This window comes from Amblyomma mixtum, chromosome 3, assembly GCF_055824585.1.
Source record: "Amblyomma mixtum isolate Tamu chromosome 3, ASM5582458v1, whole genome shotgun sequence".
Taxonomy (NCBI): domain Eukaryota; kingdom Metazoa; phylum Arthropoda; class Arachnida; order Ixodida; family Ixodidae; genus Amblyomma; species Amblyomma mixtum.
In genome coordinates, this window is record NC_143014.1 from 184,798,306 (window position 1) to 184,825,704 (window position 27,399).

The following is a 27,399-nucleotide window of genomic DNA, read 5'->3' on the forward strand; positions in this document are numbered from 1 at the left end:
GCTTTGAGCGTCCATGGTGGCTGAAGTGCAGCGCCGCCAGCTTTCCCTCTAGGTAATAGTAAGAAACTCTATGTTTGGCAGCGTTGACAGCTATGTATTAAACGGAGTATAAGGCTATGAGAGACGCCGTAGTAGAGGGCTCCGGAAATTTCGACCACCTGGGGTTCTTTAACGTGCACTGACATCGCACAGTACATGGGCCTCTAGAATTTCTCCTCCAAAGAAATTCAGCCGCCGCGGCCGGGATCGAACCCGCGTCTTTAGGGTCAGCAGCCGAGCACCATAACCACTGAGCCGCCGCGGCGGCTATTATTATTGTTGTTGTTGTTGTTGTTGTTGTCATCATCATCAAATATGCCGGAATTGGCAGTCAGCGATAGTTATGAGCCCCCAGGTACCGCCTTGAGCGACGGCTTTCAGATGCGCAACTGTGTATGTCGAACGAAGTCCCAAGCAAGACGGAAGCTCTGGGCTGGCGGTTGTCCGCGCGCGCGATCTCACTGATAGTGCCGGTGACTACCACGAGGCGGTGCTGGCTGCAGCAGTGATTACGCGCTCGCGTGTTGTTACTAACAGTTGTGAGGTGTGTACACACTTTTACATTAAGGAATCCTATGTCGCACGCACCCTCATCTTGAACCGAATTTACACTGCACATTATGACTTCGTAGAATACATTTATTTCTGAGAGCATTCTTGTTAGGGCAATTTTTATCCAAACATACACAAAAAAACGAATACAGTAAATTGAGCACTGTTAACAAGAACGCAAGTGTTATTAGAAAAGAAAAACTGCTGAGATTGCTACTTTCATCTCGGGTGAGCACAGTGTTGAGCTGAACAGAACACATCACTTATTTTTAAGTGATTTGACGAGTGTATACACTCACACGTCACTGCAACAAAGCACCGTGCATCTCCCATCTCGCGTCAGCTGGTGTTTTCGTATAGGGAAGCCGTGTCTCTTTTAGCAAAGATTACATTGGTACTTTGTTCTCCTTTAGTAGCATAGAAACGTAAAGTTGCGGACTGATGAACTTCCTGGAGGCTTTTTTGCTTAATCTTTTAGCAGAGTGAAATTTTCTTATGGCGCGAGCTTAAAGCGTGGGAAAGCTGGCACAACAACAGTGCGATCGCGCATAATGCCTCAATGCAGAGCCACACCTTGTACAGAGTCGATGGCACTTATCTGGAGCGCTCGGGGGAAGGGGGCAGCAAATGGACGGAAATCTTTTCGCAGCTGCTTTGCTAACGGTAAGGCGCTGGTACCTCTGCTGTTTACGTGTCTATTCGGCTGCTTTCCAAAGCAAGCATTATCAGTGAAATTTATTACCTGCTTTAGTATTTCGCTTTAATTCCCCCGGATGGCACCGCTGGAGCACTCTATAAGCAAGTGTGATCGACTCTGTACGTTGCACGGGGCGGCAGCGCACAAACAGTGAGTACCAGACTGGACGGGAAAAGTGCAGGTGTCGGCGACAAACCGCAGTGGCCGCCAGGCCGCCGCCGCCGCGAAGACTGTGCAAGCCGTCACCGCCGCATCTGGCGCTGACAGCACATCACGGCGCCATTGAGCCTCGTTCGCTGCTCACCGCGTTTTACAAAGCACAGCGTCTGTTCGCTCTGATTACTTGCGCAGCATGGGTTGCCGTGCGCTAAGCCCATCAACACAGTAAACGTGCAGCGCAACGCCGAGTGGCAGCGACAAGTCCAGGCAAAGCGTTGGAGACGAAGCTCAATAGCACGGCTGAAAAGTTCAGATCTGTGCGCGGCGCCGTGCTGCAGTCCTTTGACCCCCACACGCCCTGCGCCTCTTCTCCAAACCACTGAGCTTGGAGACTCACAGCCCGAATATGTGCACCACCGCATAGCGAGCACTATACGGATGTCTCCTCCTGACCTACGGTTGGCAGAACAGCGCGCCGACTTAGCCGCATAGTTTGCCCTCTCCGGTTTTAAACTCGAGCAGAGTAGACCGGACGTTTTACCTGCATTTGCTTTTATCATTTTGTGACTTACCGACTATCGTTTTCAGCGAGAGCATTAAAGGTTATAGGAGTGATGGCCAGTGTCGATGTAAATCCAGCTTTTGACAAGCGTCCTCGTTTCTTTCACTGCAGTTTCGGAAGCAAGTGCTATTCTCCACGATCAAAACAGACGAGCTGCATGCAACTAAACTGCGCGGGCAGTTGAATATGCTCTGGCTTCTGTGCTGTTTCATACTTTATTTATGACGGAATGCGATGACGTTACTTTGAGCTGAAAGTTCGGAGCTTCGTCTTTCCTAAGAGCCCATCGCTTTATTTATATATATATGTATATATACGATAAGACCTGCTGCAACTATATATATATATATATATATATATATATATATATATATATATATATATATATATATATATATATATATATATAAGGGCGTTCCGGTTGACTACCCCGTACTTGAGAGGAGGAATGAGGTGACTGAAAAGAGAAAGGAAGAAGGGGTGAGGAGCACAGTCCCCACCTTTGGCGATGCGCTTCCATCCCGGGGCGTTAGTATTTGACTTTTTTTATTCCATTGTATTACAGGAAGCAAGAGCGAAAGTTGAAGGCCTGGCGAGCCTTTAGCTCCAGGAAACGCTCGGCGTACAGGTCAAGGATGCATACACGTCTTGATCAGAAGACCGTGTGACAAGAAGTTAAATGCAAATGCTCCATTAAATTTGGATCGCACACTGGATGAAACAAAATTAAAAACAATGGTGGCAAAAAAGGCTGGAATGTTTAACTGACAGCGAAAACACGTGCAGCCAGCTATTTCCCAGTCTAGCCTTATTCTCAGTTTAGACCACGATGCTAGAAGTGGTTTAGACTCTCCGCTGGATCTGACGAAAAGAAAGGAGCATAACTGGCTCACTTTGCCGGTGGGCACCTCAACCGCGCCGTGAGAGAAAAACACGAGCGCTAGCTAGAAAGAAGCTTTCAGTTGGCGACCGTGTTTTCCTCTCACGATGATTTTGATGTGTCCACCGGCAAAGTGGGCCAGTTAGGCATCTTCCCTTTCCTCAACTCTATTGAAGGGTCCATGCTGCGAATAAGTCTAGGTTAGAAACTACAGTGTCTAATCTTACTCGAGATCTGGACACTAATTTGGTTTAGAGGAAGCGAAAGGCGCATAACTGGCTCACTTTGTTAGTAGACACTTGAACCGCGCAGTGAGAAAAAATCCACTCCCTCTTGACTCTCCGCTGTCGTCGCGGTAGGCTTTCCTCCTTTCTACTTTGTAACGCGTGGTACGGCATTGACGTCGCCGTTGTGCCCCCTCTGTCTGGCTCTTAGACTAAGCTACTGCAGCTTTCGCTGTAAATAGAGGCACTATTAAACCAAATTAGACTAACATTCCTGAACGTTTTTCTTCAGTCATCAAACATAACATGATGAATCCTGACACATAACGGTGCGGGCACGGTACATTTAGCGACTAGCAGAGGTACTTTGGGGTATATTCAACACTTTTCAGCCTGTGTTTTCTGTCCTAGAGGATTGAGGGCTGCTGTTCACGACACAACGCTGCATTGCATGGGTGATACCTTCGTCGGACACGAGGCGTGCATCCTTCAGGTCTTCCTTCTTCTCAAAGAAAAAAAAATCCGGTCAGATGGCACGATAACACGAAGCAGCTGCTCGCATTCCTGTACACGGGCATCCAGAGGCTATCGCGCATCGGTGGCAAGAAGTGCATCGCGGCTGCTGAGAGTTTTATCGTAGAGTTACGGGCCCCCGCAAAAGAGCACATTTCAAACATTTACTTGAATATTACATCTCTCAGTTGCGTAGGTAGTTTAATAGAAGGGCCACCGCGCCGGTAGGTAGAACATAATAACACCCTTCACATTCCGGCGGGGAGCTTCTACAGGGCACGCTGTCTCGTCATATCCATATTCCTTGGACATGCATCCTCGTGAGAAAAAGTAACCAACCTTCTCCCTCTCCCTCTTTGAGCCAGGATAGCTGTTTAGTTAATAGGTCCGTTAGCATCCTTTGCCCATGCATTAATTTATTTCTTAAATAACACCATAGCCAACAAAAGCGAATAAGCTTTGTTAAGTGAAAGAGAAAATGAGGTTAGAAGCGTGAAGGAGGGTGGCGGGCGGAGAAGTTGAGGGCGGAGAAGAAGGCTGTTATGCTTCCTGGCGTGTGCGCCAGGCAACGCTCCACGGTGCATCGGCTCGAAATGCGAGCGTTTTAAAATGAAGACAAGTGAATGAAGAGCTGTTAAAGTGAAAAGGTATAGCTTAATTTGAATCGCTTTTTTTTTGTGGTTCATTGTGGAAGACTGAAAGAATGATCAGTTAGATCACTCTTGCATGGCTCTTATTTTATTTTTATTATATGTTATTATTCGAGCGGGGAAAAAAAATGGGCATGTAAGGAAGTCAGGAGGAGTTATTTTATAGAGGCTCGTTCGCAGCGGGCTGCTGGCGGTGCAGATATTTTTTCAAGATATGCGTCTGCCTTTGGATTTAATACTCATTGCTGGCGCAGGCATAAGTATCGCAGAGCATGAGCCCAAAACTTAGTTAATAAAGAAATGTTGCCCCTATTACAGAAGGCGGCTATAATCGCAGTCATTTACTCCGCTTAATCTAACACCCCAGAATAAAAATATTTGGCACATCTTTTGTGCCAGAACTTGCTTTAACCATGCTCACGACAAAATTAGAACACGCAGAGCGCACATCCGAGTCACAGTGGAGAAAAACTGTGCTATTTAGCAAGGCAATTCACAAGCCAAGCAGCAACAATGGGTCGAAAGGGAAAGCGTATTTCCGTGCTGATAAAAAAAATTCCCGGAAGATTCAGAGGAATTTTTTCGCACGGCTCCGTTGCAATGCATTTCAGAAAAAAAAAGAAGAGGGTATTGCATTCCTAGAGTTAAAAACATGTTTGGTGGATTCTGTCTTCGTACACAATAAACACGCAGTGCCTCAAGCAATATAGACACGCTCTTCATGCAACCACGTCTTTGATGGCAGTGTACAGTCATCAGAAATATGAGAGAGAACGAAGTTTGAGCATTCAGTGGCTACTCCATAATTATGTCACAAGCACAGTTTTTTTTTTTTGTTTTCTGAGTAGTTTCTCTTTTGGCCCTGTTAGGAACGGGGCCACACACCCACCGCTGGAACCAGTGTTGGAGATGGGGCTTCTATCCCACCGCTGCCACCAGTGTTAAGAACGGGGCCACATGCCCACCGCTGGAACCAGTGTTAAAGATGGGGCTTCTATCCCACCGCTGGAACCAGAGTTGAAGACGGAGGGGTCCTGGAGATGACTAACTCGTTTAGCCCCGCAGGTACCGGCTCCGAATGACGATGTCGGACTGCGTTATCGAGGAAACTGTACAAAAGGGTTTATTCTACATATTTACAGATGAGAATCGAATCGAATCGAATGCAATGCGAATGCCCATCACACAACAACATCCCGTTAAATACGGTTCGCGTTCCCTAGATCCCTGACTGGGGAACTTGGTTCGAATAACGTTGTCCAATCGGATGGGCCATTGATGACGCTGGCGGTACCACCCACGGCACGGGGCGGTGCTGAAGCTCTCTCGCTCTCTCACAGCTCGGGGGATGAGAAGGGGAAGACAGTCATCAAACACAGATGCGTCACCTTGACCACTGCCGCAAGTGTTCTGTGCGTTGCCTCCGTGGGAAAGCAGAATCCCGCAGACTCCTCGCAGGTGGTTGAACCTTCTCGAACTCCCCCGCCGGATGGCCGAAGCACGAGACCCCTTCGACACAGCGTCTTTCAATTAGCAGCCTCGCTCAGCGTGACCTTGCGTAGCATCATCCCGTTCGGTGAGCCGAAGGCCGACTCGGCCAACGTATACCGCTGTCCGCCGTGCTTCATGTGCATCTCTGCTTCCAGCGTTGCTGCTGCTGTCCCAAGTTCTCGCCACATCGTTGCCTAACGACGACACTCGTTTGACAGTAATTTCTCCCAGGCCCGTGGGAGACAGCGTCCTTCGATCGGTTCGGAGGTTCGGTGATTTGGAGAGCAACAACCCCCGTCCGTCGTCGTCTATGCTTCTGCCGCCGGCGCCAGGTCTCGTTGTCCACTCTTAACAGCTCGTCCGCGGCCCGAAAAATCTCGAATGGCCAGCGTTCACGACCGCTGGGCAGGAAGAGATGAGGCCGGAGTCGGGTGGTAGGGCTGGTTTCCAGAAATGGCATCCAAGCTCGAACATTCAACAAAGAATGGCATCAGTGGACTGTTCCACGAGACAGGGCACCGACCCACAAGCAAGCGCTCGGAATCTGCCAAAGACCCACCAGGCTTCCCACAATGACAACAAATGTTTACTAAAACATGACTGAATTTTGGCGTAATTTTGGTGCCGAGAAAGCGCGAAATATCCCCTTTGAAATCGCCAAAGACGGACTGCTTGGACCAAGGTTAAAATCAAAAACCCACACACAGTAGGTGGTCCTACCAAGTACTCCTGTCTACAACAATCGGCTGAATCCATCAGCATTTCCGTGCGGTTTTCCCTTCCTGAAACGCATCGAGAAATTGTTTTTGGAGAGCAGGGCTCCGTCTAAGCAAGCGACCATTTTTGGGGGGACAAAACTGTCATAATCATGTTTGAGACGATGATCAGTCTCAAACATGAACTTTGCGCCGTTCAAGTAGCTCTGGTAACCCGACAACATCTGTGCCGTCTAAACCAAACGCGCGCTCTTTGTCTGAAGCGCTTAACGCTTCTCTACATGTCAGCCTGCGGCTGACGTACTGAACATGGTGCTCTTCGTGGCCGTCGCCAACTTGACCTAAAATAGCACCCAGTCTTCTATCACTGGCGTCACACTGAACTTCTTTAACAAAATAAGTGGCCTGAATCAAAGGTCTGGACACGAGCGCTTCCCCCAGACGAGTTTTCTCTTCGGTCATTTCAGTGTACGTCAGTGAGGCTCCCTTTGGTAAGGTGTCGGACAATTAAGGGATCAAATCTCCCTCTACGCGACTCTAAGCGTAGTTCTACGCGAGCTGCACTCCTGTGAGTGCCGTTATCTCTTGGTAGCATGGGAAATTGACACCTGTGATTTCTCTCAGTGACGCCATAGCCTTTGTCTAAGGTAAGGAAAAAAAAACAGTAACCTCCGATCAACTTGTTTTAATTCAAAAGTAGCCTTTCCCTGCCTGATTTCATAAACACACACAGAAAAAAAAGAGGAATAAAAAAAAAGAAACAGCCACTTCGAATCGCCACGCGGGGGGGGAAAGCTGACTCCCCGCCGCCGAGTTGAAAGGATTAGTCTTTCAGACGCGCCCGCCGCGGTCGCGCTTTGACTGATTGTACTGCGGTCAACTCGTGACAAAAGGCTGCAGAAAAAAACGATCCCCGACTCTCACTGTCGTTTCCGCGCCCCTTCGAGGCTCTCCGAAAACCTTGGTCATGCCTACAACGTCGATAACCGACTCTGGCTCTGGACGAGGAGCAGTGACCAGCGCGAGAAGGTACCTCTTTCTCTCGCCCCACGCAGGAAGCTCGGCTACCCATTCGCCATGCGCGCTTCCTAGAATGCGGTGCCAAATGTGAAGGACGATTCCTTTTCAAGTGCGCCCGCCGAACACGCCTGCATGTGTCGTCTCGGTTGTTCGACGCCTGCGTTCGCATGCGCTGAGTGCCGCGCAACCTTGCGGTTTCTGATCTCTTGGGCCGCTTTGCCTTTTTCCTAACTGGCTTTTTGTCCGGACGGCGCGGTCTAGTCTTTCTTGCAGGCCGATGCCCCTTTATGCACCTCGCGCCAGTTTTGCTTGGAAGACGCATACTTCCTTTTCCGTTGCTGCAGTCAGCCTTCGAACGAGCTGCACGTGTCGCCAGATCATTAACTGCAGTTGCAAATCTGCGAGGTGCAACGCGGGAAGGCTTCGCCTTTCCTTCCACCGCATTTCTTTCTTTCGCACCTGTGCGCGCAACCGAATCTAGGGCTTTGAATTTGATTCGTTTTCTCTTGGTTCTTGCCCTTGTTCTTTTTCTGCGCCTAGACTGTGTCGCGTGCGTCTCCTGATGACAACTAGCTATCTCTAGTCTTTCTGTCGCACCTCGGAAATTTTCCTCAAATTCCAAACTGGCCTCTGTGCCTTCGCAGCAGAGTGCCAGATCCACGCAGCTGACAGACGGACATGAAACTGCCCCTGAGATCCCTGGCTCATTCCTTAGGAAGTTGTCCTCTACCGCGTGCCTGTCGCTTTGCGCTCTATTCTCTGCATTGCAGTGCTCAGCCACAACTGAGCCCGCCTGGTTGTCGCTCTGCGCGCCATTCTCTACATTGCAGTGCTCAGCTACAACTGAGCCCACCTGGCTGTCGCTCTGCGCGCCATTCTCTCTACTGCAGTGCTCAGCTACAACTGAGCCCGCCTGGCTGTCGCTGTGCGCGCCATTCTCTCTAATACAGTGCTCAGCTACAACTGAGCCCGCCTGGCTGTCGCTCTGCGCGCCATTCTCTCTACTGCAGTGCTCAGCTACAACTGAGCCCGCCTGGCTGTCGCTCTGCGCGCCATTCTCTGCACTGCAGTGCTCAGCTACAACTGAGCCCGCCTGGCTCTTATGGCTATCCTTTTCCTCGGCAGCCTCGCACTCTTCTTGTGCCAGTATTACCAAGGTAGCCTCTCCGGAGCCTTTGTCACTGAAGCCACTGTGACATCCCAACTCGCTCTTACCGCGGTTGTTACTCTCAAAAGGGGTTTCCGCTGTTTCAACTTCGAAACCTTTCTCGCTAGGAAAATCTCCCTTTTCGCGGTTCTGCCGGTTTGACGCCTGTATCGACTCTACTGAAAGGGTCGCGCTCGTAACTGTCCCGACAAAGCTGTCCATTGCCACTCCTACCTCACTTGGAGGAGAATCCTCGCACTCGTGTCGTTGAGACGCTATCTCGGAATGCTCTCTCTTAGCATTACGTCCAACTACACTGGACACGGTCTCGGATTCTGCGGCTTTCCTTGGACTACCGTACCAGTTGCACACGTTCTCTGCCACTTCCCTCGTGGTGTCGCGATTTACCAACTCGGCTACGGTCACAGACTTTGCGGGTCTTACCTGCGGACCTATTTCATAAGCATCGCTTGCTCTTTCAGGAGTTCCGGCTCTCACACTACCGCCCTTTCTTCGTATTTCGTTTTGAAGTTCTAATATCTTTAGTTTCCTTGTTTCAATTTCAACCTTCCACTGTTGCCGTTGCCGTTCCTTCTCTTTTTCCCACTCCCGATCAGCTGTTATTTTCTCCCGCTCGGCTTTCTCTTTAGCCTCTTGGTCGTGTTTTTCTTTGCGGGCTTTTACCCCCTGTACCAAATTCCACGTATCTACCAGCAGCTGATCGTTATGCTTGACTTGTTTAAGAATGAATTCGCCCAGTTCAATTTTGGTTAATTTGCTAGGCACTTCAACCGACAGTTCCTCGCATATCAACAGCAAGTCCGACTTGTACAACCTCATTAGGTCCATGACAACGCTTTCTCCGCTTTGGCTCTGCTAACACAACAATGCCTTGAGAATAACCCCTCTCAAACGACAAAGCCCTGATTCCCAGTCAAGATTATTCTCTGAATCTTAAAGCCTGGCGAATCCCATAGCAAAAGCCAAAACGCTCACCCGTGGAGAAAGTACGATGTCGCACGGTCCATCCCACCGCTGCCACCAGTGTTAGGAACGGGGCCACACAACCCACCGCTGGAACCAGAGTTGAAGACGGAGGGGTCCTGGAGATGACTAACTCGTTTAGCCCCGCAGGTACCGGCTCCGAATGACGATGTCGGACTGCGTTATCGAGGAAACTGTACAGAAGGGTTTATTCTACATATTTACAGATGAGAATCGAATCGAATCGAATGCAATGCGAATGCCCATCACACAACAACATCCCGTTAAATACGGTTCGCGTTCCCTAGATCCCTGACTGGGGAACTTGGTTCGAATAACGTTGTCCAATCGGATGGGCCATTGATGACGCTGGCGGTACCACCCACGGCACGGGGCGGTGCTGAAGCTCTCTCGCTCTCTCACAGCTCGGGGGATGAGAAGGGGAAGACAGTCATCAAACACAGATGCGTCACCTTGACCACTGCCGCAAGTGTTCTGTGCGTTGCCTCCGTGGGAAAGCAGAATCCCGCAGACTCCTCGCAGGTGGTTGAACCTTCTCGAACTCCCCCGCCGGATGGCCGAAGCACGAGACCCCTTCGACACAGCGTCTTTCAATTAGCAGCCTCGCTCAGCGTGACCTTGCGTAGCATCATCCCGTTCGGTGAGCCGAAGGCCGACTCGGCCAACGTATACCGCTGTCCGCCGTGCTTCATGTGCATCTCTGCTTCCAGCGTTGCTGCTGCTGTCCCAAGTTCTCGCCACATCGTTGCCTAACGACGACACTCGTTTGACAGTAATTTCTCCCAGGCCCGTGGGAGACAGCGTCCTTCGATCGGTTCGGAGGTTCGGTGATTTGGAGAGCAACAACCCCCGTCCGTCGTCGTCTATGCTTCTGCCGCCGGCGCCAGGTCTCGTTGTCCACTCTTAACAGCCCATAATATCCAAAAGTCATTTTCAAATTAAGTGAAGAAATAACTAGAAAATTCTCGGTTTTGTGGAAAAAGTTTGTTCTCTCTCATATTGCTCCCGACTGTACTAAACGACGTTTAATAAAATGGCTTTAATACGACCCTGTACTGACATTCACTCGTTTCGTTCGTCTTGGCGTTGCTGTTTTTGACAGAGCGATCTAGACAGAAGGTCAAATAAGAGATATTGTGCCATGTTTTTCGTTTTTTATATACATTTACTGCTAACACTAATGACGCAGCCAACTAAAAATCACTGTCAAAAAGAGATTCAGAAAGTGTTTGTAAAGCTAGGAGACATACTTTAGAGCGTTCTCGTTCTGATATTCTGATCTTTAGAGCTGTACGGAAGCATGACTGATGCAATCAGTTCCACGCCTTGTTTTGCAGTAAATTAACTGCAGCAGTCTTCCTTGTAAGTTGAAACAAAACTTTTATATTTTGGAAGATAGGCGCTCGGAAAAGTAGAAAGAGAAGGAAAAAGGGGAGAGCTGAGTTGTAAGTGCTATAAAATATTCCGCGTGTTTTGAACCCAGTGCAAAGGGAATCGTGTACGAGATCCCTCTTCCTTGTAGATGCATTTACGGGGACCAGACGGGGCGTTAAATGCGCGACAAAGAGCACGCAATCGCTATCAAAATGTAGAATCAGTCGTACAAGTCGTCCCAATGTGAAGAAGGCCTATCTGCGCCTATCTTCCAGAATACGAACATTCTGCTTCTGCACTATGATCAGCTTACAATGGAGACTGTAGAAGCTTATCATATCACTAAGCCTGTAACTGACTGCATCGATGAAGCTTTCATACCTCTGACCACAGAAGAACTGCGCTCTCTTCTTAGACAAATCCCGATAACTTTCATCTTCCGTTGTCCTCTGCAAAAATGCCCGCACAGACTGCTTCTGTGTTCTCTTGATTTTTTGAGGTAGCCTATATACTGTGCGTTTTGTGCAATAAAGTTGCGGGTCAGCGCTGTCTACGCCTGCATTTTTGTCGTACTTTATTTTGCAGCTCTGTTAGCCTCAGTACGGTATAAGACGATCAGCATACAGGGCTACCTTCCGACATATTGCGCGTGAAGAAACATGCTTCCCAAAGGGGGCTAAACGCATTCCCTGTGCTGACTGGTACTACATCAAGGAAGTGTGACATCACCCTCAGCTCTGTTCGTACCCGGCGTACGCGCTGAGGCATGGGGCAGCGGCAGCTAGATTTGGACAAGAGAAAGTCACACCTCAGTTGGGGAAGCTACAGAGCTTTTCAGGAATGCCCTCGTGTGGCTTTATAGCCGCAAAGAGAAACTTATCGCCACGTCTGGCGACAGTCGAAAGAAAGTGGCCCTGTAAGCAGATCCACCCGCAGGAGAATCATGCTTTGTAGGTAAAAAGAAGGAACAACAAGAGAGGAACCGGAAAGAGCGGCACGAGATGGGCGAACAAAGCGTTTGCAAAGCTAGCGTTATGAGCTGAAAAGGGGGAGAAAAACATAGAGAGACTTCGAGAAACAAAAAAATTATAAAGAAGAGATGAAACCCGGGTTTTAGCGGAGGGCTTAAAAGAGCGGTGACGCGAGGCGCCAAGGTAAGCGCTGCCGTGTGCCAGCGCGCCCAGAGGGAGAGACTCGGGAAGAGCGCATGCCGCAGTCAGCAGGTACTCGTTCAGGCAGCCGGACCCGCGAAACCCTTAATCGAACTAGCGGCGCGAAAGTAAGACCGGGTTGGGGGAGGCCTCTAGTTCGAGAAGCGCTGCTCCTATTGTGGCGTTTTTTTTTTATTATTTGCCTTCGTCCCGTTCTTCCTGGCTGCTCTTTCTCGCGGTTTGAATCCTGATTCGCAATCCCAGTTTGTCGCCAGTCAGGCGTTTCATTTCAGGCTACGGGATGCGTGTGACCTCACGGAGAGGCTGTGCTGTGGTGCGGAGATGGCAGTAATTGTGCGCCCGTCGGAGCTCGGGTACTTTACTCCAGTGTTTGCTTTGGCTGCAAGCAAAGAAACGCGAAGCACTTCTAAAGGTATTAACATCGCCTACAGTTGTACTGGTCTAATTACGCAGTGGGTGACTCTGTCACATCTACCACGTTTTACTAAAGCCTGGCAGCGAGTGTTAGGCATATTCTCGAGAGATTTTTAAGCATCAGGCTTGTTAGGAGTGTTAGGCATAATCTTAAAAACCAACCGATTAGAGTACGAAAGTTGAGCGCGGGGCCAAAACTGTCGCGATTCTCTTCATTACCGTGCAAGCTACGCCCTTTAAACAGAAATGCGTAACAGAGGATTGATCGGCAGAGCACGTGTTAAAGTTTACACTCAGGACTGTGCATTTTAATAGTACTCTTGGTAAGTTTATTTGGCGTCGCACTTGACGAAAGTCCCTATTTCCCTCGCACGGAGCTCAGCCGAGCGGGATGTTTTCCGTCTACACCAACGAACCCTGCACCAGGGGTGCATGTGCATGCACAAGAGCGCCTGCGCTCGCTGGTGTGACGCATATTTTGGGTGTGCCTACAAGGGATCGTGTTGAGAGAATTACTGCTGACTCCAGTAAAGAACGAAGAATATAGGATGTTGCACCTAAGATTTTACACAATTTTTAAAAATAGCTTTTTTTTTTTAGCTAGATGAGCGCTTTTTTCGCCATAGCATTGTCAGTGGGGCAGTACATCAGAATACAGCTGAGACGTTCTAACTAGCACGCTGGTTAACTAATATTGAATAGTTAACTTTTTAACTACTCCTGTTAGGCTCTTTAATAACTTCGTGTAGCGTACCGTAATTAATATTCACATCAATTTTCAGAATACTGAAAACGCGGTTACCCTCGGCTCTGTGGCCCAAGAAATTTTGGCCATTTCGACGGGTTACGTGCACTGGAGAGGTTTCTGTGCCTGCAAGCTTCTCGAAAGCGCATGTATTTTGGCGCGATGTAGCCAGAATTTCTTGGGCCACAGCGCCGAGGGTAACCGCGTTTTCAAAATTTTAACTGATATGGATATTAACTCTCAATAATTAAGAAGCCTGAAAGCAATAGTTAAAAAGTTCATTATTCGTAGTTAACCAGCCTATTAGTCAGGACGTCTTAGCTGTACGCTGATGTACTACAACGCTGACAATGCTACGGCGCTGACAATGCTACGCCGCAAAAAGCGCTCTTCTAAGTCAAAAAGCCTATTCTTAAAAATTGCATAAAGCCTTAGGTGAAACATCCTGTATATTTTAGCTCCAGGGTTCGCAGTACATTCATTGTTTCTTGCTTACGCAGCTCCCGCGCAGGTCTTCGCGCATCGAAGTGAGTTTTCCCCTTGTCAGTATAATGAGCCCCAGGCGTGAGCGCCTGCCGCCGAAGCGAGTGCACGAGTTGTTTTCTTTCATTGCCTCCGCTTGTAATAGACACTTCCCGCAGTTCGGTGTCACTGCGCACTTTGAAACGACGCGAGACTAAAGCGCATCGCGGCGAAACTTAGCGGCGTATCCCGGTGGTTTCGTGCGGCGTCTGCGCGGTGCCTTCACCTCGTCGCCGCGGTTACTTCCCATCCGCATCGGAGTAAAGACGTACCCCGCCTCTCCTTCTCGGCCGCTGTCTCGACGTGAGACTGTCGTTAGCCGCATATCAAGTGTCAAGTTAGGCGTGCTCCTGCGCACCGGAGGAGCCGCCTTCTTAATGAGCAACAGCACGCGACAGGCCCGATAAGGGCGCGGAAGGGGCGTTCGAGGGCGAGGCGGAGGCTGCCTCGGGGTGCCGATCTGCTGAGCGCGCGCCGCGCGACAGTTGCCGAATGCTCGTTCTTTCTGTCGTCGCGTTACCTCTCGAGTGTTTCAACTCGCCACACGCCGCCGCGAGCAAACTCTCGACTTCCCGGAGGCTCGGTTAGCGTTATTTACAGCAGGGCGGCGCTCTAAGCACGAAAGGAAACGAACGAGGCCGAAGGCGCAGTCACCGAAACCGCGCGCGATGCCAATTTCGGGCTCCGGTGCTACGCTGCGGCGCGTGATGCTCGCTGCATCACGCGCGAGAGCGGCTTGTTTGCGGGTTCAGATAGTGAAACTTTTGATCGCAAAGCGGATTTAAGTAGTCAGCGAGCACTTGGTGCGTGGAACGCCGCTGCTGCGCTTGACATCCGCGAAGCGTGTCGCCCATTAGTCGTTTGCATTTTGTGTTGGTTGTCTTCATTTATTGGTTCACTCGACGAGAGGCTGCCTTAGCTAGGGGGTGTAGTGTGATATAGTCAGCTAGTCGTCTTCACAAGTAAACTGAGTTCGTAATAAGGGAGTAATTACTCATTGACATCCACCCGAGCGCAGCCATACGGCTACAAAGGAAAGCTAAACAGCTTTCTCAGAAACTTCGTAGTTAAAGAAAAATTCGTCCTGGTCCGGGGTTCGAACCCGGGACCACCGCTACACCGGAGAAGTCGCTCTACCAATTGACCTAACCGGGACGGCAAGCTTATGGCAGGGAGAGAGCGAATTGATCAATAACTTGAAGTGGGAACTGTGTTGGTCAAACTGAGTTCGACTCGCTCGAAACATTACAACTGCCCGGGACAGGTATATTCATCAGCTTTTATACAATGCAGGATTTATCGCCGCCTGTTTACCTTATACTGGCCTCACTTCCTTCGGACGCCGCCGCGGTGGCTAAGCGGTTATGGTGCTCGGCTACTATCCCGAAAGACGCGGGTTCGATATCCGAAGCCCTCCACTACGGCGTCCCTCACAGCTTGAGGCGTTTTAGGACGCATTTTTCGTCCCGTCTGCTCAGCGACCACCACTTTGTCCTGGTGTTGCGCGTTTTAATTATTGCAAGCCGCCGGATGAACGAAAATCTCCCGTCCTTGGCTCAAATGAGCTTCGTCTCCTTTAGGCGAGGATGGTAGGCGACGAGAAAGCGTCAGCGAGTTTTGATGATGCCTGGGTACTGCGTCGATCGCGTTTGCGATAATCTTGTAATTCGCGCAAAACAGTATGCAGTGTAGCGAGAGCGCGCCTAATATATTAGAGGCACGCGACGACGAGCAACATAGAGCGATTGGAACAACTAGACTGGGTAAATGAGTGCGACATCGCTCAGAGAGAGCCCATCTGATTTGGCTGATATCAAGGCTGCATAGGCATACAAAGCATAGTTGACGCTGTTCAGCGCAAGATTTATTCCCCGGAGGAGCACTGCATGTATACGTTCATGGACACCGGAAAATTTCCCGATATTATCGCCCAAGCGTCGACCATTTTCCTCTGGTAAGTGCCTCACCACAGCGCAAAGCTGCCAAAATCGAATACGGGCCGGCGCACTATGCGCGGGCCACTGCGAATACCGGGGAAATACTTTAGATCCACAGAGAAAGTGTTCAATACAAGCCAAAGCCCGCACTAATCGATCATTCCAGTGGGAAAACAGTGCACCGAGGAGGGAAGAGTCGTAGCACATCGAAAGGAGTACTTGTTCCGCCAATGGAACAGACAATGCGCTCAGGGAGCAGTATGCCACGTGACCACGCTTGTTTCCTACCACGTTTCTCGGATTCGTGAGTGCTAGAGATGGCGATCGCGAACTGCATTTGGACAGCTCCCCCATTTCTTTGAAGTTTGAAGAGGCTGAACTTGAGTCGGCGTAAAAAAATTAAATTTAGTTTAGTTTAGTTTATGGGGTTTAACGTCCCAAAGCGACTACTATGAGAGACGCCGTAGTGGAGGGCTCCGGAAATTTCGACCACCTGGGGTTCTTTAACGTGCACTGACATCGCACAGTACACGGGCCTCTAGAATTTCTCCTCCAAAGAAATTCTAGCCGCCGCGGCCGGTATCGAACCCGCGTCTTTTGGGTCAGCAGCCGAGCACCATAACCGCTGAGCCACCGCGGCGGCATAAAATTAAATTTAAGCCACCAAGCTTTCTTCAAAAGATGTGGCACCCTCTGCCGCAGGCGCAACCCGCATCTCTGAGGCACCAACTGCAACGTGCACCTGTCGCCAACACGCACTGCGTATGCGATAAGCGGCGCTGTGAGATAGGAAACATATCCTCCTCCTCGAACCTTACGAATCAAGACCGACCATCAGTGCGATTGATGTGGCAAAGTATGCATTGTCATATAGTTCCCCGAGCGTGGCAGCCGCTGCCGCTGACGGGTTCAGGTCGTGCGAGCGGGTGGCGTTATACAGTCCATCAATCCCTATGTGACACGATGTACCCCCACTTCACCCTCTCGATCCAATCCAGCAATCACAGTGTGTCAGCCGTACCTCCTCTCCATTCTCCCCACCCCTCGTCTCTGAATGGCGACTACGGTGTCCCTCTCGCTAGCCGTCGCCTGCCACCCTCCCTTCTCATTCACCTCACACTTCCGTGTCCCTCCCTCCCTCCTCCTCCTGAAAGTGGAGAGGGAGATATCCCTTTCTGCACTTTTCTTACTGCCTACAGAGGCTTCACACGCTAAAGGCAACGCACGCCGGACACTTTTTGCGACAATGCGCGTTCTAATGCTAACGCATTACCAGATGAAAACGACAAGGAATGGCCTGTGAATGAGGCGTGACTTCCTCTACCCTCTAATTTTTATGTGGGTTAACTGCTTGGACTGCCCTCGCCCTGGAAGGCGCTCGCTGTAGAGAGAGCACTGCGAGAGCACTCTTAGAAGTGCTACTGAGTGCTCATATTCGACATCTGGAATGCGCCAAAAGTGTAGCAGTTCACTGAAACGATAGCTCTCTGAAGGATGGCCGACACGAGCGCTCATGTGCATGTGTACCACTAAGAATGCTACGTACCAGTGTAGTCGAGGTATCGGTGATATAGCTGCCTCTCGAAAAAAAAATTGGTTTTTCATCAACTTGCGTGGCGGTGCTCCTGCATAAAATGTCCAGCAAAAGTTGGCTTTGACCGTGACATTCATACCGCCATCGCTGTGACGCGATGCGCGGGATTTATAAGTTTTCATTTCACTTACATGGACAAGAAAGAAGCAACTGGTGCCGACAGAGGTGTCAGCTGCCCTTTGCTGCAAAAGCGGACGAATTTTCGCAACAAATGCATCAGTCGGGAAAACGCGCTCCCACATAGCTAGCCGGCTTCGCCTCGCTAGCAGCAGAGTCGGTGCAGTCTACAAAGAGTCCACGCTGAGTCCCTGCATGCAGCTCGCGGTACACTATTCTCAGTGATTCATTCACTAGTGGTTTGTACACGCAGCGCTTGTTCAACAGAGATGAAACAATGCCTCACCATATTGTAGACGTGCGTTGGATAAGTGCGCAAGAGTGACTTCTAAAGAGAAAAAAGTTACTTCTATTGTAAAACGTCGGTTCCCAGCTCTATGTGCAGAGAAGCGCATAGTGCTCTCAAACCCGCGTGCAAATCCCAAGCCACGGTCACGCGCATTTCGTGTAAGCGACGACAATTCTGTGCCTGCGCATCCGCTGCTTCCAAAGTCTGCGTTTGCGTGCGGAGGAACGACTCTCGGTTACAGATATTGAGCACACCGCCAGGCAAGAAATAAAGGAAACAGAACAGGAATTGTAGTGCATGAGTCCTGGGGCTTGGTGCAAAATGAGTATGACATGCAGAGAGGCTGAGGTGACAATGACGGCTTATTCATAGACCAGGGAATTAACTCTTCGATTCGTGAAGAATGTTCAACACGATATAGCTCTGCGTGCCACGATTCATGAAGTAGCCCCTGTTTGCAGCTGTTTACAGAACACCGTGCAACTGAATCGCAAGTTGGGTGACCGAAAGCAGCGAGTAGCAGGCGCGAGCGTCCGCCGCTCCAAAAAGCGCGACAGTGTATTACACACAGCTACATGTTGAACGTATCGACACCGATGTGCGCACGGCCCACACACCGGCCGTCCCCGCCCCAGCCGGGAGCCTATAGGATGCGCGCAGCCGCTGCACTAACTGCTTCTTGCTTCCTGTCTCCCCGCCACCCGTCAGTCTACTGCCCGTTCCCGGGCTCGATCGAGCACGGCCGCGTGCTGCTGGTGGGCAACATGGGAATGTACGACTACCGGCCGTACGTGCGGCGCGTGAGCAACAACCGGCAGATCATGTTCGAGTGCCGCCGGGGCTACACCATCCTGCACGGGCCCCCCGGAGCTACCTGCGTGGACGGCCGCTGGAGCCCCTCGGAGCTTCCGCGCTGCGTGCGCGGATCGCACCCGCACGTGCGCCAGATCCGCAGCGCCAGGCGCCGCCGCCGCCGCCTGGCCGCTCGGACGCGACGCGACGCCCACACACGTCGCCGGCGGTGGCGCCGCACGGGGGGTGAGTGCGCCTCCTTCTCTTCGCTCGGGGCTCATCGTGGCTGCGGGCCGCACTTCTTGCAAACTTGCAAACTTGCAAACTTGCAAACTTGCAAACTTCGGTGGGAGCGAAATGTGATAGTGCCCCTGACCGAACCTTAAGTGGCCGCGCTTGATGCGGAGCTCTCCACTTCACCGTGCATTTCGTTTAGTGCTACAACATATGGTTATCAATTAGCACAACTTAGTGGCTTCGTATAGAAAAATGGAATCGGTCGTCTCCGCTAGAAGAAATCTGTACTTTCAGGTACCCGCCTTACTTCGAGCGCAGCAATCCTACCGCACGTCAAAACCTCTCTGGCCACCAATTCGAAAAATTGAGCTCCATTTGGTGGCGATTTTTTTTTTTTAATGTGACCATTGGCTGTGATATCTTAGTGAAGGTGTCTTTCAGCGTCTGTCAGTGAGGAGAGGAGCATATGGTATCTGTGTGCGCTGAAGCAGAACACTACGTGAGCCTTTGCAAAACATTCATATAACTTCGCCGCTCGGGACGTGGTGCTAAAGAGTTGTGCTAAATCATGCACAACTCGGTGCCTGGTCCATGGTTGACGTTGCCTTGTGTAAATTTCAATAACGAATGTCCGCCCCATTGCACCATAAACGCATTAAAATTCTTCCTTGACCGTGTAATGCGGTGCAATTGGTGTTGAAATCCGGTCCCTGTACTCTGCAATTCAGTATGGCAGAGAGGAGGCGAACAATAAAATACAGCGCGCCTGCGTTGCTACCTAGTAAAAAAAAAAAATGTAGGTCATTTACTTTAACGTAGCGATGGAAGGAACAAAAGTAGGGTCAAAGTTTACAATACAGCTGTAAAAATTAGAAAATTCAGCTTACTTAGCATGTGCTCATAGTTTCAGTCACTGCCCTGAGAATGAAGGAGCAGAAGCTCTAGCGGCACTGCGGACTGGCGTGGCAAGTCATGTATCAAATCTACCATGTTATTTTACTAGCCATGAGCAACAGTCATCGCTTAGGTTTGGCTAAGTTCACGCCCGCCGAATAGTACATCGCTTGCGGTGCAGCATAAGACGCATGGTCGCGAGCTTTGCGGTACACAGTCCGTAGTCTGAAGCGCGCACTGATTATGCCTAAATGAAGTTAGAAGAAATAGCTGACGTCGTTTAACTATCATTTGTCCGTGTGCTCCTTGGGAAGCATCAGGGTGCGACGTCAGCACAGGCTAACTTCTTTACCGTTCTCACAGATTCACCAGTTTTAACAACCAGTATTACCTAGCTACATCTGTAAGGTGAAAAGTAAAATTTCGTGATTTCGTGCCATACAACGCAGCACCAAAGACAAGGTTGGTGACCCTTGTATATCGCAACGCAATCAGCAAGGCGCCTTCTCGATAACGTAACGCACCTAACGCCCAACCATGCTCTCTACCACTGCTCCTCTCCTCTCTTGTCTCGCTAAACACTGGCAGGGTTGTGTAAGTTACAGCTGGCTTCTTCAAGTCTTGGGTGGAATAATCGGGGTTATATTCTCGCAAGAGATGTGCGCAGATGGCCCGTGTACTTGATCTCGGTAACCATGGCTGTACAACATGCGATAGCCGAGAAGCAGGGCAGTCGCGGGCCGTTACAGAATAGTTCTGGCGAATTTGGGCCCTCATTTGTTAGAGTCGCCTGTAGCTTCCATAACCCTGCCGTTGTTAAGGGTAACGGAGTGGATACCAAGAGACGGCAAGCGTAGCAGGGGCGGCAGAAAGTTAGATGGGCGGATGAGATTAAGGAATTTGCGGGAATACGGTGGCCACAACTGGCGAAGGACAGGGTTAACTGGAGAGACATGGGAGAGGACTTTGCCCTGCAGTGGGTGTAGTCAGGCTGATGATGATGATGATGGTGATGATGATGTTAAGGTTTACACATTGCTCAGTGAAGCCCCATTTCGTCGAAGCATTACCACTCTCGCCTGACGGTCATATTCGGCACCCCTGTGTTATCTTACTACGCGGTCCAGGCAGAGAGTGTCGTAGCTCGTACTTATTTCCTTTCCTATTTTTTATTATTTTTTTCATTACTTAATTTTATGGATGTAATTTATGAGCTTTTACCTGACAAGGCAAGACTGTGGGCTTAGACGCAAGCAATAGCGGAGAGCTCCGGAATAATTTCGACTATCGTTTTTTCTTTTAACATGCACCGAAATCTTATTACACGGGCATTTTTGCAATTCGCCTCCACCGAAATGCGGCCACTGCTGCCACTTGGAACCCGCGAATTCACAACAGCAGCTGAGTACCGGGGCTGCTGAGCCGCCCTAGGCGGGTGAACTCTTGTTTTAACAGACTCACTGGCCGTGCATATCCCATGACGAAAGAACAGAACTGTTTTCACTGCCCTACTTGCGCAAGCAGCACAGACTAGCAGAAGCACAAGACAAAGAGAGACAAACACACGCCTTCTTTGTCTTGAGCCGCTGTTGGTCTGCGCTGCTTGCGCAAATATATAAGAGCACCAAGTAGCCCAGTTTGGCATCCTATTGCATTTACTGCTCTAAAGCTGGTAAACCTCGACGTCAAACGACCGATCTTTCTGCATGAGGACACGCGTTCTGGCGATTTTCGCAATCTTCGGCACCTATACGTATTGTGCTCGTACCATCGGAGTGTTATGCTGCATGCAGGAATTGAACTGTCATTCCGCACTGTGGCGCGAATACCGCTCTGGAAGTTGTCGCCAGGGCAAAGCGAAATGACCTGCTAAAGATTAAAGCGAGGGACAATAAATCATAGTGCTTTTCTGAGCATTGCGTGAGCAAAAACCAGCCGCATAGCGGGGATATTAACGCGGTCTGGGGCGGCGCTATGCGACAATGGATGACCTTCAAGGTCCGCCTAACCCTTTCAGGCGCTTTGTAAGCAATTGTGTAAGCGCCAAACTTAAAGCTTTTGCTGAGAAACTGCAGCACCTAACAGTGATTTCATCATTTCAGTCAAATTGAGCGCCTTTCTTGTTGCAAATAAGTTGCTTTTTTGTACAATGTAGCGAATGCAGGAAATATTATTTCAAATAAAAGTGAGCTTGGTAGCACTTTGTCCGCCATTTTTGTGCAGACAGATTTTGCCGCGAGTGAAAACATCGATGGTTTTTGCTCATTTTCGAGCGTAATGTGATTCTTAAAAACACAAAGGGATTCCATGAACACTTGGGGGTTTATCTGACACACGAGAACATTTCGATGTTATTATTTCTAACAAATCTGACACTTTGTACGGAATTCTCCACATCGTTGTAAAAACTTACTTGCTGGCCTTTCACGTTCGATAACTAACAAACTCCCTTTCTTGAGGCCTGATTATACTACTTAGATGAAAAAATAATTCATTTCGGTCAAAACAAAAAATGGCGCCTGAAAGGGCTAAGCGACAAAAGTAAGTCGGCGCCAGCAGACTGATGCAAGGAGCATGTTGTTTGATGCAAACTTGGCGAACACTTGAGAAGAATATTCCGCGAGTAAGGTGCTTTCGCCCTCATCTTCTGGAGCGGTATAGTACCGCCCGACCAGCAATTGTGTAGCGCAGGAGCCAGAGAGAAAGAGAGTCTTCGCTCACGGTTTCTCCACCCTCCCTCCCCTCTCTGTGGCCGTGTCGTGGCGCAGGTCCGTGCAGGCTGGCGCCAGACGCGCGGGAGGGCCTGAGCCATCGGGGGCGCAGCGATGGGGCTACGCGCAGCGCCGAGCCGACAGGCGTCCGCCGTGGCAGGGAGCTCTGCGGCGCGGTCAACGCCACAGCCAGGTGCGTGCGGGCCGGATGGCAGCCCTCCCGGGAGAGACGCCTCTGCCACCCACGGCCCCGTCGCCGCGCCCGTAGGTATACTCGGGGGACAACTTTGTGGCGCTGCAGTGGTCTGGAACAACGCGCTGGGCGCACCGGTCGCCCGGCTGGCTCCGCACGAGTCGCTGACTTGATGAGCGAAATGGACTGGCCTTATTACTTGACACGGCCCACAACTGCTGTCTGTTACTGCAGTATGGTGCCCTTACCGCTACTGCGGAGTCTTAAAAGAGCAAGCATAGAGAAAATGCCCAATGCCGCCCGGCCGAACATGCCTGAGCTCAGTAGCCGCACGCGGCTGCTAGGTGCTTCCTTTCATTGGTCGTGAAGCTTTCTATCAGAATTCTGAAGTCATCGAGGTACGACGATTTCTTGTAACATTTTTAGTGGGGGACCCGGAGGAGGGGGTGGGTAAGGTTCGAGGGCCATATAAAACGTCACGTTCACCATTAAGCAAACCTGAAGAAACAACACACATTTTGCCTCATACGCATACGGAATTGACGTGTGATGAACAATACACATAGGCTAAACCCTTACGCTCAAGTTCCAGGCGACGTGAGGATTTAGCCTTGGTGGTTCACAATGCTTACGGCTATTGCCGCTCATGCTACCTAGCCACGTCACTGGAGGAAGTTCAAAGTGCGGTTCAAGTCCGTAGTTACGAAGTCCCTCTTTAGCCCACCCACTACATCCGGCCTCGATCCAGGGGCGCATAGAAAAATCTGTCGAACCCGTTCGTCAAGAGTGTCGATACATCACACAGCGTACAGGATATTGCCTTCGGTCGACTCGGTGGGTTCTAGACCACTGCAGTGCGGCGGTGAAGTAGAGGCTGCGAACGCGAGACCGAATATTTTACACGGTCCCATCTCTCCCTCAATGAGGCACCAAGACAGCGCGAAAACACAAAAGTAGAGGTTGCATTTCTCGCGCTCCTATCACCTCTGCTTCAGTGCCTCACAAGGTTGTCCCTGAATATAGACGCGCCTCGGAGTTCCACGCAGAAACCGGTTACTGTCGAAAACAACTCGATGAACAGCGGAGATTTTCCACGCCGCAAACGTAATTCGCTTCCTTTCCGCTATTATTTTGCGCGGAGAACAACGCCGCTTTGAACAACTATATTAAAATCTTTCCATTTTCACAGAGCGAGCTGGCTTATGCATTAAGTCTCTTGTTATGCAAAGGGCGGGGCACGCCAGGTGGGCACAAATGTAGCGAGAGAATTTTGTACGCATTCAGTGTGGACCATAATGGAACACATGTCGCCTCAAATGCTCATACGGTGCGTAGTGAGCGGTCCTAGTCGCTTTTGCTACTGCAGGCATTTATTATAAAGTGAAACAAATCATTTTTAGCTGACACTAAGACAATCCAATGAGTGTGTTTCACGCACACTTTCAGATTGAGGTGTCCAGAAAAACCACGAATAACTAATTCTGGCTCATTACGCCAGAATTGAGCGCAGCTTCCTTTTTCTTTTCTTTTTCTCTCTGATAAGTACTCGAGCTTTCTTATTTGCGGTGTTATTCGAGCTACTGGAAGAACTGTGTCAGCAAGTAATAATCTCGGATGATGGTGTTCCCAGAATAGCTTGTGACTAGGAAAGCTCTACGAGTGTGTCACGCACATACAAAAACGATGTGCTGCGCTGCAGTCCATGCCCTGAAACATATTTCAACACCAGAAACATGTCCTAACAAAAAAATAAGATCTCCGATGCGAAACAGCTTGTCTAGTCCCATTAAACCAAACGAAGTATAAGCGGACGTTTAGCACGATGGACAAGTAAGCCACTCGAACCACTCGACCACTATTCTATTTTTCAGCTTACAACGCGCTCTGCCCTCCACATCGGCTTTAATACCAGATGAGCTAGAATGAGTATCTTTCTTTCGCCATTGGCGTTCTTCTCGAGCAAGCTTCGTGGTGATAGTACTCTTGTACCTCCCTCAGTAGGTGTCAGTACCCCGCACCGGCTGCTTTCACTGCTCGCGCTGGGTCGATGTGTTTGAGAACTCTGGCGTAACTTAGTCCACTGCGCAGCGTCAGGTGCACATCCTACACTCCTCGGCACACGCAACGGCCGTCTGAACGCAATAACCGGAGCGCCTCATCGTGGTTGTAGCGTAAACCGCCAATTTCATAGCGGACACTGCGCGAAATAGCGAAGGAAGGAGTAATGCCGGCAAGAAGGACAGCTAAACGCGCGAGTGCGCAGTTGCAGTCTGGACACCGAGAATGCCCAGCAGCTGGAAACGCTACTGTGGTGAGTGAGGCCACGAGCTTTCACATACTGGGGAGAAAAAAAAAACGCTTCGTGCTTTCCGAGCGGGATTCCAACCCACACTGGGTGGAGCCGGTAACCTGCTTCGCTAAAGCCACAGGCCACTCGGCCATCATCGCGTCGCTATGTCTAACCGCTATTTGCTTACGAATTCGTCATGAAGGATTGTTTTGCCTACTGTAAAGAATGTTTCTTTTGGTGTTTAACAACCTTCTAATTATGCGCCTCAACGGACACTAAAGACAAATCCTTCGAGGTTTTGTGCTTAGTTAACCCTATAGCTCAGCCTTGCCTGGCTATGCGAATGTCTGAGAATACAAGTGTAGGGCCATGAGGAGCAGCTCGTTATGACACACATGAGCCAACAGTCAACGAAACAAAGGAAAGCATACAGGATTTTTTATGTTATTTTCATAAATTGGAAATTAGTACTATAGTAATTTTGTACCTGAAAAATAATCAGAAGACAGAAGAAAAACTGTCAATTGCCGCCAGTGGAATCCTAACCCACGGCGTCCGTAAGTCGCGTAAGGGGCTCTACCAGCTGTGATATGGCGACTGTTGTCCAAGCTTTTAGTTTCGAGTGCATTCTGATTGCATGCAACCTGCCCTTGAGAGTTCTCACCAGTGCCCCCCTCGTCCGTAGTGGCAACACAGAACGCCTGTGAGCGTTCTGCGTTCTGTGGACGCTCTGTGAAAGTTATGTGGAAATTTTCGCGACATAGAGAGGTGCTTTCATTGAGTAGAAATTTGGAGTTAAAGGTGGAGCATTTGTTTCCGCCCTTTCCATTCAAGCTAGTGACGTTGGTGATGACATCGAGTACAGTGGGATTGTTTCGCTTAATTTTTGCTCTTTAGATTTTTCGCTCATTCTTTTGTTGTAAAGCTCTAAATTTCAATGAAATACCAATTTGGTCGCTTTGAAGTTCGCGTTTAACGTTATCTGCCCCTACCTTGTGAATATTTACGATCTCGCAGTGGAATCCGGACGATTTCTAACTTGCATTACCGAACAAACGTATCCGTAATCTAGGCGGTGATAAAAATAACGCTCCAAACCACAGCCCTAAATCTGACCTCCCGTTTTTTTTTGTTTTTTTTTTCAGAGGGCTTAGAAAACATCTCTCAAGATTTGCCGTGTTCCTTCATAAACATTTTATGCTCACTGCACGCCAGCAGTGCTTCTGAGAAGGCTGGTCAAAAGAATCCGCATTCCTGATAAAGAAACAATGTATCGCGAAAAATGTTGAAGCAAAGCAAGCTCACTCCAGAAATATTTGTCGACTATACAGTAAAGCTATCAGTCATTCTGTTCTCCTCAAAAGGTTAAATGATTACGGCACTCGTGGTGAGCCCTACTCGCTTTTGGAGCCATATAATTTTGGTCGTAAGCAGTGTATTGTATAAAATAATGTCACTTCTTCATTTCAGCAAATATTGTCTAGAGAACCTCAAGGCAGAATGTTAAGCCCTTTTCGTCTAATGATCAAGTAAATGATAATGCCAATGAACGCGCAGAATTTATGCTGTACGCTGAATATACGAGTATGTTTATTATGTCCATCCAACAATGTTGCTGCACCTCTTCTACGAATAATGTTTTGTGCAAATGTTTGCACAGTCCAACAAAAACTGCTGAAAAATTAATGCCAGTAAGTGAAAAATACTAGTATTTACATGTTAAAATAAATAAAAATGTGGCTGCTTAGAATGAATAAACATTGGATACATCATATATTGATATGGTTAATGAAAAATTCTGTTTATGAACGCCTGACGTAAGATTTTCATATCAGTCTGAAAGCGAAGAAATTACTTTTGTCCTGTTGGTACGCTATACTGATACCGTGACAAGTTTTCAGTTCGTATTAAGCTTCACATTAACTTCTCTCTTTTCCGCTCGCATATGAATCATTTTAGATTCATTTGGGGTACCACTCAGAATATTAACACCGTGCTAGTTGTACAAAAAAAAGGCTATTCGCTGTGTTAACAACGTAACTTCCCCGCGATTCCGTAATTTTTCCAGCGATTCCGGGTCCCGCGAACTTTTATTCCTGACTGTACAATGTCTTTGGAATTTAAAATGCGCTACACAAACTCCAACTTGAATTTACCGCCCTCAAGTGTACTAAACTACGCGATATGTTTCTGTCTGATCTTTTCAAATAACAATCATGCAGTCATGCGCATTTATTTGGGGGGGGGGTCATCTTGCCTATGTTCTTTATCTAGCATTAAATTTCCCATGCTGTTGGTCTTGTGCGTTTGTATGCATTCACAAAGCGGGCGACGGCAATCAAGCTGTTCTCACAGCTTTTTGCCAGGGGGACTGTCGATATTACAACGGATGTTTAAAAAGAAATTTTGAGATGATTTGATGGAAGTGCACTAATAGTAGAAATAGAGAAGTTACCTTAATGT

The 27,399-nt window shown here is 49.3% G+C and overlaps 1 protein-coding gene across 3 annotated transcripts in view; it reads left to right on the forward strand.

The window, feature by feature from the left end:
• Hasp (Hig-anchoring scaffold protein) overlaps positions 1-27,399 on the forward strand; it is a 498,754-nt gene that overhangs the window by 370,450 nt on the left and 100,905 nt on the right. For 2 of the 3 annotated variants that reach the window (XM_089582173.1, XM_089582174.1), the window contains 2 exons: positions 18,528-18,857; positions 22,511-22,717. The exons of the other annotated variant lie outside the window; for it this stretch is intronic. In XM_089582173.1, the coding sequence (XP_089438299.1) occupies positions 18,528-18,857; positions 22,511-22,717 (537 nt within the window). The remainder of the gene's footprint in view (positions 1-18,527; positions 18,858-22,510; positions 22,718-27,399) is intronic. 3 annotated transcript variants of the gene reach the window in all.